This window comes from Prorops nasuta, unplaced genomic scaffold (genome assembly GCF_024137725.1).
Source record: "Prorops nasuta isolate Cenicafe-Biocafe unplaced genomic scaffold, Cenicafe_Pnas_1.2 PNAS00004, whole genome shotgun sequence".
NCBI classification, from domain to species: Eukaryota; Metazoa; Arthropoda; class Insecta; order Hymenoptera; family Bethylidae; genus Prorops; species Prorops nasuta.
Genome location: NW_027116801.1, coordinates 3,867,304 through 3,879,534, shown reverse-complemented (window position 1 = coordinate 3,879,534; position 12,231 = coordinate 3,867,304). Strand labels below are relative to the sequence as shown.

At 30.3% G+C, this 12,231-nt stretch overlaps 2 protein-coding genes and 1 non-coding gene across 6 annotated transcripts; 2 read left to right on the top strand and 1 right to left on the bottom strand.

The window, feature by feature from the left end:
- Position 1: 1 nt before the first annotated feature.
- On the bottom strand, positions 2-3,384 carry RNaseZ (ribonuclease Z). 3 transcript variants are annotated; one of them, XM_066726028.1, is made up of 7 exons: positions 2,631-3,384; positions 1,834-2,554; positions 1,724-1,753; positions 1,416-1,648; positions 948-1,334; positions 523-866; positions 2-445 (listed from the first exon to the last, which is right to left on the bottom strand). In XM_066726028.1, the coding sequence occupies exons 1-7, from the start codon at positions 2,838-2,840 to the stop codon at positions 61-63; spliced, it is 2,310 nt and encodes a 769-aa protein (XP_066582125.1). In that variant the 5' UTR covers positions 2,841-3,384; the 3' UTR covers positions 2-60. The 3 variants fall into 3 exon arrangements, with proteins under 3 accessions (XP_066582125.1, XP_066582126.1, XP_066582124.1); XM_066726029.1 differs by having other exon boundaries at positions 1,416-1,753; positions 1,834-2,256; positions 2,350-2,554; XM_066726027.1 differs by having other exon boundaries at positions 1,416-1,753.
- Positions 3,385-3,740: 356 nt separating this feature from the next.
- Positions 3,741-3,812, top strand: TRNAQ-UUG (transfer RNA glutamine (anticodon UUG)). The gene has a single exon. It is a non-coding gene; the product is annotated as a tRNA-Gln (tRNA).
- Positions 3,813-5,576: 1,764 nt separating this feature from the next.
- Positions 5,577-9,742, top strand: SH3PX1 (sorting nexin 33-like protein SH3PX1). Of its 2 annotated transcripts, none has more exons than XM_066726278.1 (5): positions 5,577-5,712; positions 5,850-6,039; positions 6,229-6,668; positions 6,742-7,437; positions 7,504-9,742. In XM_066726278.1, exons 1-5 carry the CDS (start codon positions 5,698-5,700, stop codon positions 7,753-7,755), a joined length of 1,593 nt encoding a protein of 530 aa, XP_066582375.1. In that variant the 5' UTR covers positions 5,577-5,697; the 3' UTR covers positions 7,756-9,742. The 2 variants fall into 2 exon arrangements, with proteins under 2 accessions (XP_066582375.1, XP_066582374.1); XM_066726277.1 differs by having other exon boundaries at positions 6,226-6,668.
- The last annotated feature ends 2,489 nt before the right edge of the window (positions 9,743-12,231 follow it).

The window sequence follows — 12,231 nt, the reverse complement described above, 5'->3', positions numbered from 1 at the left end:
GTAAGATAGTGTGCTTTATTCTATTTACAATTTTATAATACAAATCCTTTATTACGATAGTTATAACAATTTTTTTTGCCTCTTAAAAGCACGATCTTCTAGATCGTTAAAGTGTTCGTTGAATAATACTTTCATAGGTGTGTAGAATAATGGTAAAAGTGGAAGTTCTGAATAGTGAACTTGCATATTATCGAATGCTATACCAATATTCGTCAGATCCAGGCCGTCGGTGATTCGTGGTACCTTGCAGTAACGTTGACTAAAGTGAGTTAACAAAATAAATTTTGCGTTCATATCATTGCCAATTTTGATTGCTTCCGAAACAGTACTATGAGATTTTTTTTTTGCTTCCTCATGTAACTCATCTTCCATAGTTGCTTCATGAATCAAAATATCACAATTTTGTCCTAATTTTACAAGATTTGTTGAAGGCCTAGTGTCGCCGCTAAAAATATATTAATTTTAATAACACTTTAATCACATTCGGTTTTATTTTATATTTTTGTTTTAATTTCTATTTACCTATAGACTATTTTAAGACCAGAAATTAATTCTAGTGAAACCCCATAAGCAAACTGACAATGATATACAGGAGTTGTATCAATCGAAGTTATTTTTAATGCGTCGTATAAACCTTGTATTTTACTATTTCTCATATCAGGAGAGTCCATCAATATATCTTTATTATTAATTAACTTAACATTATCTAAAAATTTGTTGAAATTTGTATCATAAAAATTAAACCAAGGGAAAAGCTGATTAGGAATTATTGCATATAACGACTCGTTGGTAACCTTCCTTCGTTCTTCAAGAACTCCAAAGATTCCCAGATGATGATCAGCGTGTAAATGCGATACGTAAATTGCCTATAAAATTTCCTTGGATTTCAGTTCTGTTAATTATTGGTTGGTTTTTATTCATCATAGTTAACGTAAGCTAAAATTTACCTTTATGCTAGCTAAAACTTTTTTTGCACCTGATTCACCATACAATTTTATAATCTGATTCATTGTGCCTTCACCACAATCCAATAAAATAGAGTGATCAGGTTCTGTATTAAGGAGTATAGCACTAGTATTTCTTGTTTTGCTGGGAATACTCGAACCAGTACCAAGAAATGTTACTTTTGGATACAAAGGAGTTTGAGGCAACGTTTTTGTCAAAGCTGCCACATTAGTTTGATGTTCAGCCAGTACATCTAGAAAATTTTCCACATCAAGCGCGTTTTGTATATATTCTTTAGGTTGAAGTTTGATACAATGACTGGAATCAATATACTGTTTTGGAATTAATCCTACAGTAAGATTGCTTTTAGCATAATGTACAAGAGTTTCCTAAATAAATTCCATTTTGTATTAAAAATAAAAATTAAAATTCACTTATTTAACATTTTAGTATTTTTATAACAAACTTACATCTCTGTTGATTTCTAATTGTTCATTATCACTATTTTCCATAAATTTAGTATCTAAAATTGGGAAAATATCAGGGTGAATTAAATGCAGTCCATGCTGATACCTATAAATAGCTTCACTGCTTCTGCATGTATTTTTTTCATTTATTATCAAATGATGCGTTTCCTTAGGGAATTTATTCATCCAATCTTTGTATATCTGATTGCTCATTATATCAGATGGGGTAAAATGAACTATGCAATATGGCTTAATGTTAATTTCACTTCCAATGTGATACTTCAAGAAAGATATATTATTTACAAAATCACCTAAATGATCAAATGTAGGACATTCAACAACTGCAATTAAATATGAGCATTATAAATAAAATTATAATACCAAATTATATACTATTATGTGTAAAACATTAGAATTATACCTAAAAAAGTAGGGCCCACGACAGCTGGCTCACACACATCTTTACTCCTAACAATTGTGCCATTGGGAAGAGTAACATCCTCACCATCCTTAATCTTCTTGAGCAAAGGTCCAGGTGTTAATCCTTTTTCAAGACATTTTTCTAATAATAATTTGCCAGTTGGTTTGTCCTGCATTTTACAAATATAAGACATTGCATCTACCTCTTCTGGTTGGGTATCATCAAACTCTGTTTTTTCTTTTTTATTAAAACTGTCTGATTCATTTAATATTCTTTTACCATTTTGATTTATATCGTAATTGTCATTAGTTGTTTGTTTCAAAATATTTGTTTCATGTCTAGATGCTTTTTTAATTGGAACATACCAAACTGTCATTGTTGAATCTTTAAATGGCTCATTTGTATTGCAGGGAGCTTCAGAAACTGATATCGTCAAAGGGGCAAACTTTTTGGTAGCTTCTATTAATTGTACATTGCCTTTAGGTCCATGCACAGTAAGATTTTCAATGCCCATACCTTGAGAAGTAAGAAGCATTCCAGGTATACCTCCAAAATTAGACCATCGATTTGATGTTAAAAATATATGTTCCATTTTTATTATTTTTATTTTATGTTCATTACAAATTCTTTGTGTCCCTTCACCGCAATTAAATAGATACTTTTTATGATCAGTCACAAGAAACATAGAGCTAGCTGTTCCATATGAACCACTACCTGCTACCTGTCAGAATAATAAATTACTGTTTATGTAAGTTAGAAACTAAAAATCAAAGAGAATTATAAAATGTAATACATACTATTAATTGTGCCGAATTTACCGGCTCATTTGATTTATACTTCCCATTCTTTTTAGACATTTTGCGAACTATATTTTCCACTATATTACTATTTACCTTTTTTTTATAATTTCGTTGAAAGTAAAGAGTTCTTACATTTGACAGTAGTAGCTTTCGAAAAATTGGTGAATAAATTAACTTCTGATTGTAAAAAAAAGTGTTAATCGACATTAGTTCTTAACAGTCGTGTCGATCAGTTATCAATGTTGTTTATAAACGGTATATGGGTATATGATATATATTAAATTTTGATATAACCTCGCTTTTTAGGTTATATTGTTATTTTTTTTTCATATATATTAGTCTCGTAGATATAAGCATTATATAAATTACATTTATTTTTCTTACATTTATACAAATATTTTCAACCTAATATTTCAATATGTAAATAACCATTACATAAAAACAAAAGAATTAATACGGCTTTATAAACTTGCAACCGCAAGCACGTGAAATCTGATGAAAAACTGAATTCGCTGTCGCACGCAAAGGTCAGCGCCAACTGGTGGTGAGTTCAGAACTGACTTAGAAAGGAAAACATTGAAAAAATTTGTCACAGAAATTAATATTTAGTGTGTCGAACATATTGCAAAAGTAATTCCATTAATGGTGACCTAATAATTATATTTATTCTATTTTTTCTAACTTGCACTATCTCTTTTTCTCTAATGTTTTCCTTTTTAAGCGGCCATTTTTATCATGATTCGATGCGCCACCTAGTGAGTGTTGCGATGGCGAATACTCTCACAATTTCTGAAAACCGAGAGGGTCAATTCCGAATTACGAATATGCGCACATAAAAAGGGATTAAATTCTATAATGAACGTCACATAAACTATACACCTTTGCACTGCATACGTAATTCGGAATGTACCTTTAAGCACATTCAACGAAAACAGTCTCTATAATCTTTGAGAAGTCTTTTCCATTCCACCATAATTTAAAGCCCCAATTCTATCTTTACATTAGATAATTATTACTACGTTTTTATTTGTAAATATTTAATATATTTATAGTGAATATAACGTAACTTTTTGATGTGCATTGTGCATATCACAATTTTATATAACTGGTCCCATGGTGTAATGGTTAGCACTCTGGACTTTGAATCCAGCGATCCGAGTTCAAATCTCGGTGGGACCTGCGTTAATATATTTTTTTCAACAATATTTAAAAACAAATAACAGAACATTAATTTATTTAAAGTAGATAGGAGCGACATTGTTAACTTTCACGTCATTACCGCGATAAGCTAAAAAGAAAACAAGTTCTGTTTTCATTTCGTTAATTTTAGGGTTGGCATCTGAAATAATAAAGCAATTTAATTTAATAAGAAGCTTTTATCATAATTTCGATCTCTAAATAATAAGTTTTAAAGTTATATTGGTTTTTCCAGAGACGTTTTCAGCTTTAAAACAGTTGAAGTGGCTTCTTGTTTGTTGATATCAGGATAAGTAAAGTTAAAAAAAAAGGACTGAGACAGAAGAAGATTGATTTTGGAGCAACTGTAGTGCAAGACGTTTATTGTATGAATGTAAGATTTAATAGAGGTTTGCATCTCGGACGTAAATGAATGTGACTACTATTTTTTAGTTAACAAATATAATGCATTTATTCAATGTATTTTATTCGTGTCTAGCGAGATTACAAAAGTATTTAGTAGATATTAAAATAGTGTGAATGACATTAACTCTTACTATTTCAGATTCGAAGTTAATTAAATTTCTTTAATCAAATAAATTTCTGCATATTTCTTTTTAAAAAATTTGAAACTAAATAACTTAAAATCATGATTTAGATTGGACGGGCGGATATATTTAAAAAATTTTCAAAATTGTTACTGGGACGGTGTAATATGAAATTATTATATTTTATAATTTGTTTACATCTTCAATTATAAATTTTCAGTTTTCCTTATTTAAAAAATGTATCAATTTGCATAAAAAAATATCGGCTTTACTCGATAAAATTAATCTAAAGTTGAAACCATTTAAATAAAGATATACGGGAGAGATTGGATGGAGTAACTTAAGCGCGCAGTGACTATTCTTCGTTTAAGCGTATTTCAGATTTTAGATTTTAGATTTTTACAATTGTACCAGCAAAAATCTGATATTTAGACGTATTTTATAATCAACTACTTGCTCGGCTTATACAGTTTAATATATACTAAATTGATCGGAGTGATATGGTTATAGGAAACTGACTCTATATATTCTTTGACTTGTAATATATATATTAAATATTTATTAGTGTGTATGGAGCTATTTCAGTGACAGCCGACAGATCTGCGCGATGTGCATATCAAGTGACAGCTGTAGTCGCTAGTTGGCTAGTCATTCATTTGTAGGTTTACTGTTTTTACTTTGGTTGGTCGTTTAATATCTTCAGTGCATAATGTATTGAGTTACTGACCATAGTTAATTATCGTACACAGTACACACATGCGACAACCCCCCCCCCCCCACCCACCCCTTAACACACGACATATACTACATGAAGTCCGAATATACTTATAACAATAATTATCTTAGAAATCATTATCTTTAAGAATTAGCTTCTCTTGCATTTATACCGAATCTCGAGAAGGAACTGGGGCATGATTATTCCTACTATATATAGGACGTAGGATATTGTAGTTCTAATCAAACAATAGAAAAAATTATAAAAGTAAAATTGGATCATCTAGACTTGAGTTTATTACTTGTAGAAATGGTTCTTCTACAATTTGTCACTAGAATATGTACTATATGGAATTATAAATATAGTTGTTACAATAATTATAGAAGTCAATATGCTTCCAGATTGACGGTATACTGGTACAACCACTCACCAGTCACCATACTCACATTCACTAACCGTTGTCGTTGTACCAGCGGTTGTGTAGCCGTGTAGTATTGTAGCATTGTAGCGTATTGTGGCAAGCCAGCTGTATGATGCGACCGGTTGTGCCCTATACGTAAAAATCTACAATATAAACAATTATTGTGACAAGTTTAATTAAGATTCGTAATCAGCTTACGAAACGATGGAGGGTCAACAGGTACGTAGATGTTTTGATTAGAAAAACAATGGCTTTTGTCAAACATTCCACAAACTTGACTGTTATGAGTCATAGCATCGCTTCGCCAAGATATTCTTATTTCAATATGTTATATTCTTAATCTTTTTCATTTGTAGGTAAGGGCTCTTTATGATTTCACAGGCGAGCCTGGCACAGCAGAACTATCAATTTCCGCAGGCGAAATTTTAACTGTTATTAGAGACAATGTTGGTGACGGATGGTGTGAAGGATTTAACGTTAATGGAAAATCGGGATTGTTTCCTGCTGGTTATGTACAACTTGTTGAGGCAAATACATCAGCTCCAAGTAAGATATAACATTGTATTTATTGCTTTTATTTTTACCCAATAAACATTATTAAATTTATTAGATTTGCATACATAACCTCTATATTTTTCATATCTTAATAGCTTATGAATATGAGACTAATTTTGAGTACAAACTTTATTTTGGTAGGATTTAGAGTAACATGTTTTAATCTATTCGTATTAGCAGGTAGTGTCACTGTGTCTCAGCAAAATTCTGGTGATTTCTGGGATGATGATTGGGACGATGATTCTGAAGTTGGCCAGACTCAAGCTTATGTTCCTCCTACTCAACAGCAACCAAATGTGCAGTCGGCTATGTCAGATATTTCTGACTATTTATCCATGCATACAATTCATTCAGTGATACCAGATAAACCAGTAGCTAATGTACCAAAGAAAAACAACAAGTTTTCTACACTAATAAAGTCTGGTGAAGATAGTTTTCTAATGGGAGTAAAAGTTGCAAATGTACCAGAAAATGAAAAAATCTACCTAGAAGAAATAGAAGGTGGTCATTTTGTATGGGCCTCTGTAGGAGAACCCTACAGCTGTGTTGTTACTTCTCCTAAAAAAGAATCGAAGTTGAAAGGCCTCAAAAGCTTTATTGTTTATCAATTAACACCTACGGTAACAAACTTTTTTGTGTAGCTTAGTATGATTCATAAAGATTTTGGTACTAATGTCATTTATCTGTTGGCAGTTCAATAATCTTCAAGTCTCTCGACGGTACAAACATTTTGATTGGCTTCATGACCGATTAGAAGCAAAATATTGTTTTGTTCCAATTCCACCTCTTCCTGATAAACAAATATCAGGACGTTATGATGAGCAGTTTATAGAACATCGACGTACACAATTGCAAGAATTTGTGGACTATGTATGTAGGCATCCGGTATTATCGCGCAGTCGAGTTTGGGAACATTTTATCACCTGCACTGATGAAAAAAGGTGGAAAGCTGGAAAACGCCAGGCAGAAAAAGATGAGTTATTAGGAGTAAATTATTTTAATGCTATTCAATGTCCAGATACGCCTTTGGATCTAATTAAAGTAGAAGTTCAAACAGATGCCTTTAATAGATTTATATCTGGCTTAGATTCTGTAGTCAAAAATTTTATGGCTATAATCATGGATCAAGCAAAGAAACATCAGGTTCTTTATAAACGAGAATTTCAAAAGATTGGCCAATCATTTACTTCATTAGGTCATTCTTTGGAAGGTGATGATAGTAGTCGAGGTAGGCTTACTCATGCATTGAAAGTAACAGGAGATGCTTACAATGAAATTGGAAAATTATATGAAGAGCAACCAAAATATGATTGGGAACCTCTTGCAGATAAATTTCATATTTATAGAGGAATCATAAGTGGTTTCCCTGAAGTTATTAATATACAAAAGGTACAAAAAAATATTTTTTCTATTTTCTTATTATATTTAATTAATTAAAAAAATTTCGTAATTCAGAGTGCTATGCAGAAGAGAAGGGACTGTGAAAAACTTGTAAGCGAACACAAAATGGAGCTACAACAGTTGCGCGAAATGTCCACTCGAACAGATACAATAGCTCGTGCTTTAATGGCAGAGGAGTCTCATTTTCAATCAGAGCGGGAGATACACATTAATCAAGCTATGAAGACGCATCTTACAGAGCAGATTGCTTTCTATCAAAAAATTGTAAATAAACTGCGTGAAGCTTTGAGTGCATATGAAGATTGAAATGTTAGATCTAACAAAAATGATCAATCATGTATTACTATATTTGCTGTAGCGATAGCAAATGATGCAAATATTTATGAAGTTAATTTAATCTACACAGCTATTAATAATGATTTCCTGAAGTATTAAATGTTTGTATATTTATACAAGAGAGAGAGAGAGAGAGAGAGAGCTGATTTTAGTGCATCCATTTTCAGGGGAGCGAAATTGATTTTTTTTTCATTCGTTTTAAATTAAACATATACACACTACATAGATCAATGAAAATGAAATCTTTTGACATTTTATAAAGAATTTTTTTAAATCGAAATCATATTATAGCGAAAACATTTATAGGCAGGGGCCAACATTTTTCAATACTATAATTATTAAGTAATTAATAATTATAAAAAAACGAAGCAAGATGTTTTGTAATATTTTGTGTAAAGATATTTTCGTATAGTGAAAGTTTAACAAGATATTTATTGAATGACTGATTAACAGAATTAATTGTGTATTGTTATCCATGTAGTATTTAGTAAAATTACGTATCACAGCATAATATTATAATACATGCTACTGCAATTAGTTATTCCCCTTCCTTATATAAGAAGCATTTCTAGGATAAATTTGATATAATTTAGCCTGATTTATATAAAAAATATTTTTTCTCTCGATTTATTTTACTAGGAGAAAATCAATTTATTGCCATTTTATTGTATATAAATAACTTTTATTACTTGCCGTCGTAACATTAGCTTGTTACTTTTGTTAATTGTACGTATATTATTTTAAATGTTTTTGGTGCATAATGAAATTACACGCAATCAAATTTTTTGTATAGTGAGCTATAAGAGATGTTTTCTTATGGGTGTTATAAAAACTAATTTTACAAGCGTTTCATAAGGTTTTGGATTACCGATACCTAATTTTGTTGGAATATATATTAGCTATTAATAATGACTCGAAGATCGCAATTTACAGTCGCAGCTATGTATTATATTGATATAACTGTAATTATTGAAAACTCCGATAAACATTTTTATTATATACAAATTTAGCCGTGAAAATGATGAGGTAAAATACTAAGCAGAATGATGTTGATAATTAACAAGGAACTTATTAACAAATTAAAAATTATAAATCATAAAGTGTCTTTGTCGTATATATTTAGAACAAATAAATTGTTTGTTTACTTATATATAATATCTTAAGCTATTAATATTTGTATATAAGTTTATTATTCGTTCAATAAATTGTGAAAATATTAAATTGTTGCGGCAGTGCAATTTATATCAGAACGGGAAATTTGTGTTTGGCTGAAGATACGCCTTAAAAAGAAACAGTTACCTGTTCATTATCCATAGAAAATAAACGTGTTTCGTAAAATAATGCTTTTGAAAACGTGTTGTAAATAGTCTAAGCATCAACTTTATACATAAGTTTACATTAATGTATGTACAAAAATAAATATATAAAAAGAAATGATACAGTTATCAAGTCAAAATTTATTTTAAGGAACATTAAAAAAGTTAGTTTTGTTAGTTAAGCATTTTATTTATCAATAGCTTGTGACAATCGTGTAACATCACACAGTTCACATATGAGGCATAAACACCATCAAAAGTTTATTCTCCCTTTATTTATATCTTCATAAACTTGCTAAATAGCCATTGTGCTTTCTCGTTTTGTTGTATTTGCCAAATAGAAGCAGCTTTATAACAAATCGAAATTTGTTTCTCTAAGAACAACGTTGATGATAATAATTGTTTAATGCGAATTGCGAAGTTTCAACGACGCAAAACACAAAAAGCTCGTTTCCAAAAATAATATGGAGTACGATGTACGATAAGAAAAATCAATAAGTCGATATAGAGTTAGAAAGTAGATACTTGGGTATTGGCACAGCTTTTTTTTTTTTAATTTTTCACAGAATACACATTTTGAACTTTTGCGCGCTTTGGAATCGGACAGCAAGAGACCAGATAGTAGTTGGAAATAGATATAATTGCAAAAAGTGCAATAATGAAGTCGAATCGTTGAGTAATTGCTTTATTTTTTAAATCAAACAGAGAGAAGTTGAAGAATTTTTCTTAAGAGTAGTGCCATTCATATCTTTTAACGCGTAACAATCTAGAGCACGTATCCATTTACCATGAAATAACGTTGGATCGTAGGATGTGGCACAACGTTTAATCGTTGAAAAGCAACTACGATCCAAAGAATGTGGAGAAAATTTAATCGGAAGAAGTGTTTGATAGTTTTCTCAAATGATGATTTGTTAATTTTATCATAGATTTAATTGTCATCTTAACAGTAATCTCATTTTCTCTTCCTGTCTCTTAACACGCAACAACTAACCATGCTCAATTCTCAGTAAAATATTGCACCAACTATATTCGCATTCTCATAGCTACTTAAAAACGGCTTATCTTTACATCACATTTACATTATTCCTGCCGATATGTTTTATTGAAGTGGCACGGTTCTTTTTTTTTAGTACAGACTAAGCTCTTTATATTTGTTTCAATCATTAGGACTTGCAGAGCCACCGCAAAACGCATTCTTAAACTTTATATTATTTAATAAAATAAGTGCTCTTGTGACTCTATGATAAATAATGTAAACTGTAAATTGATTATGGCAAATAAACTTGTACAATATTTTTTATTATGTAAAATTATAGAAAGCTTATTAAATATATAGCATAATACGTCAATAGTTAACAAAATTGCATGTTGCAAGAAAGCAAGAATTAGTTGCGCATTAGAAAAATTAAGTGAAAGCTGCTGGTAACTTCTGTTTTTCGTGGTTATTTGATTACCTTTTAATAATTAAATAATATATGTATTGCGATAAGATAGTATGGTAAATTAAATTAAAACGATGTTAAGTACAATTTTGGCTCATTATTTACGAACGATAGAAGGAATTACCATCATGCGAACCAAAGTTTTTGCGTGAAAAAGCTAGAATTTTTTCAAAAGAAGAGAGATCAGGTGCTCAGTTGTATCTTGATAGCAAAGTGCTTCGGCAACAGAAACTATGTGATAAATAGTACAATTATTCAAAGCATTACTATGTAAATAAAATTGATCTCCAATTAAAAATTCAGAGAAACGCGCAGCTTCGATCGCTAAATAATGATATATACAGATTACGCATCAAGATTTCATCATAAACAACATTTTCTTGCGTTGTTGGTTACCCGGAAACCGGACGGACGTCTAATATGATAGCTCTGTGTGGCTACAATTATGTTTAAGCTATGAATTCAAAAGGAATCATATGTTATATAGATGTAATAAAAAAAGTTTCCCCCTCGAAATTTTCCAACCCTTGATATATTTTCCCTTGCGCTAAAGCTATAATTATTTTTTTTTGCCATGTTTCAAAACCCAATTGCATAATAGATGAAATGAGCCTTTTGATCTCATTAACCCCTTGCCTTTGAAAATATATAAATACATTGCTTACTAGTTTAAACTTTACAGTTTATAGTGTTATTGAACATAACAACGGAATACACTTTGTTTAATGTCTTTCGTTAGATTCAAATATTACAAATTAAATTTATTAGATAAGAAAAGACAGGGGGTTAAATTTTATAGATTCTCTTCTTTATTTTTTCCAACATAATGCACATAGCAAAATTTTTGTAAAACGATCAGGATAGATAAAAATAAAAAATAGTATATAATTGCTTGTGTGGTTTTTGTAACACAGCGAACTGACACGTGTTGTTATTTATAAATGTTTATAGATGTCTTTTTATTAACCATTCACCATCAAATTCTCTATCGTTTGCTTTGTAGTTACGTATCAACAACTATATTTTTTGTAATACGCAAGTACATTTAATTAAAATATGATATTCGATTTAAGTGAAAGTGTAATGGTTCTCGGCATTGCCGCGCAATGTATTCCGATTATTTTTTCCATACGAATAATTAATAAATATAACAGAAGTACCGAATTTATAGTAGTTACGTTAATATTGTTATCACAATAGCACAGATTTGTTGCACGATCCTTAACATTATTTAAGAGATTAATCACAAACATATAACAAATTGATTTTGAACGCCTGAACATATTGTAGTGTATATGCTCTTTTTTTTATTTGTCTTGAACCAAGTTCTGCAACCCTGATAAATAAAAGTTTGTAGACAATCGCCATGAGCACCCTGCTTTTAAGATACAAATATAAACAGGCACGCATGCATTGAAAACAATGAGATTAATTTAACAATATGCGGCTGGTTAAAATATTCGTGGGAATAACAATTTTTAAAGTATAAGGCTAAAAAACAACCCGGAGATAAAAGGAATCCGGTAAAATTCAGAGTACAAAAGTATTTATAAATGTACAATTAATTTGAAAACAAGATTTTTACTCGGAGCTCCAGAGGATAATTCTATCTTCTATCGAAAGAATTTTTTGCGATTATGCATAACTAGAATTAGATAAAACATAAGAAATTTTATGTACCGTAT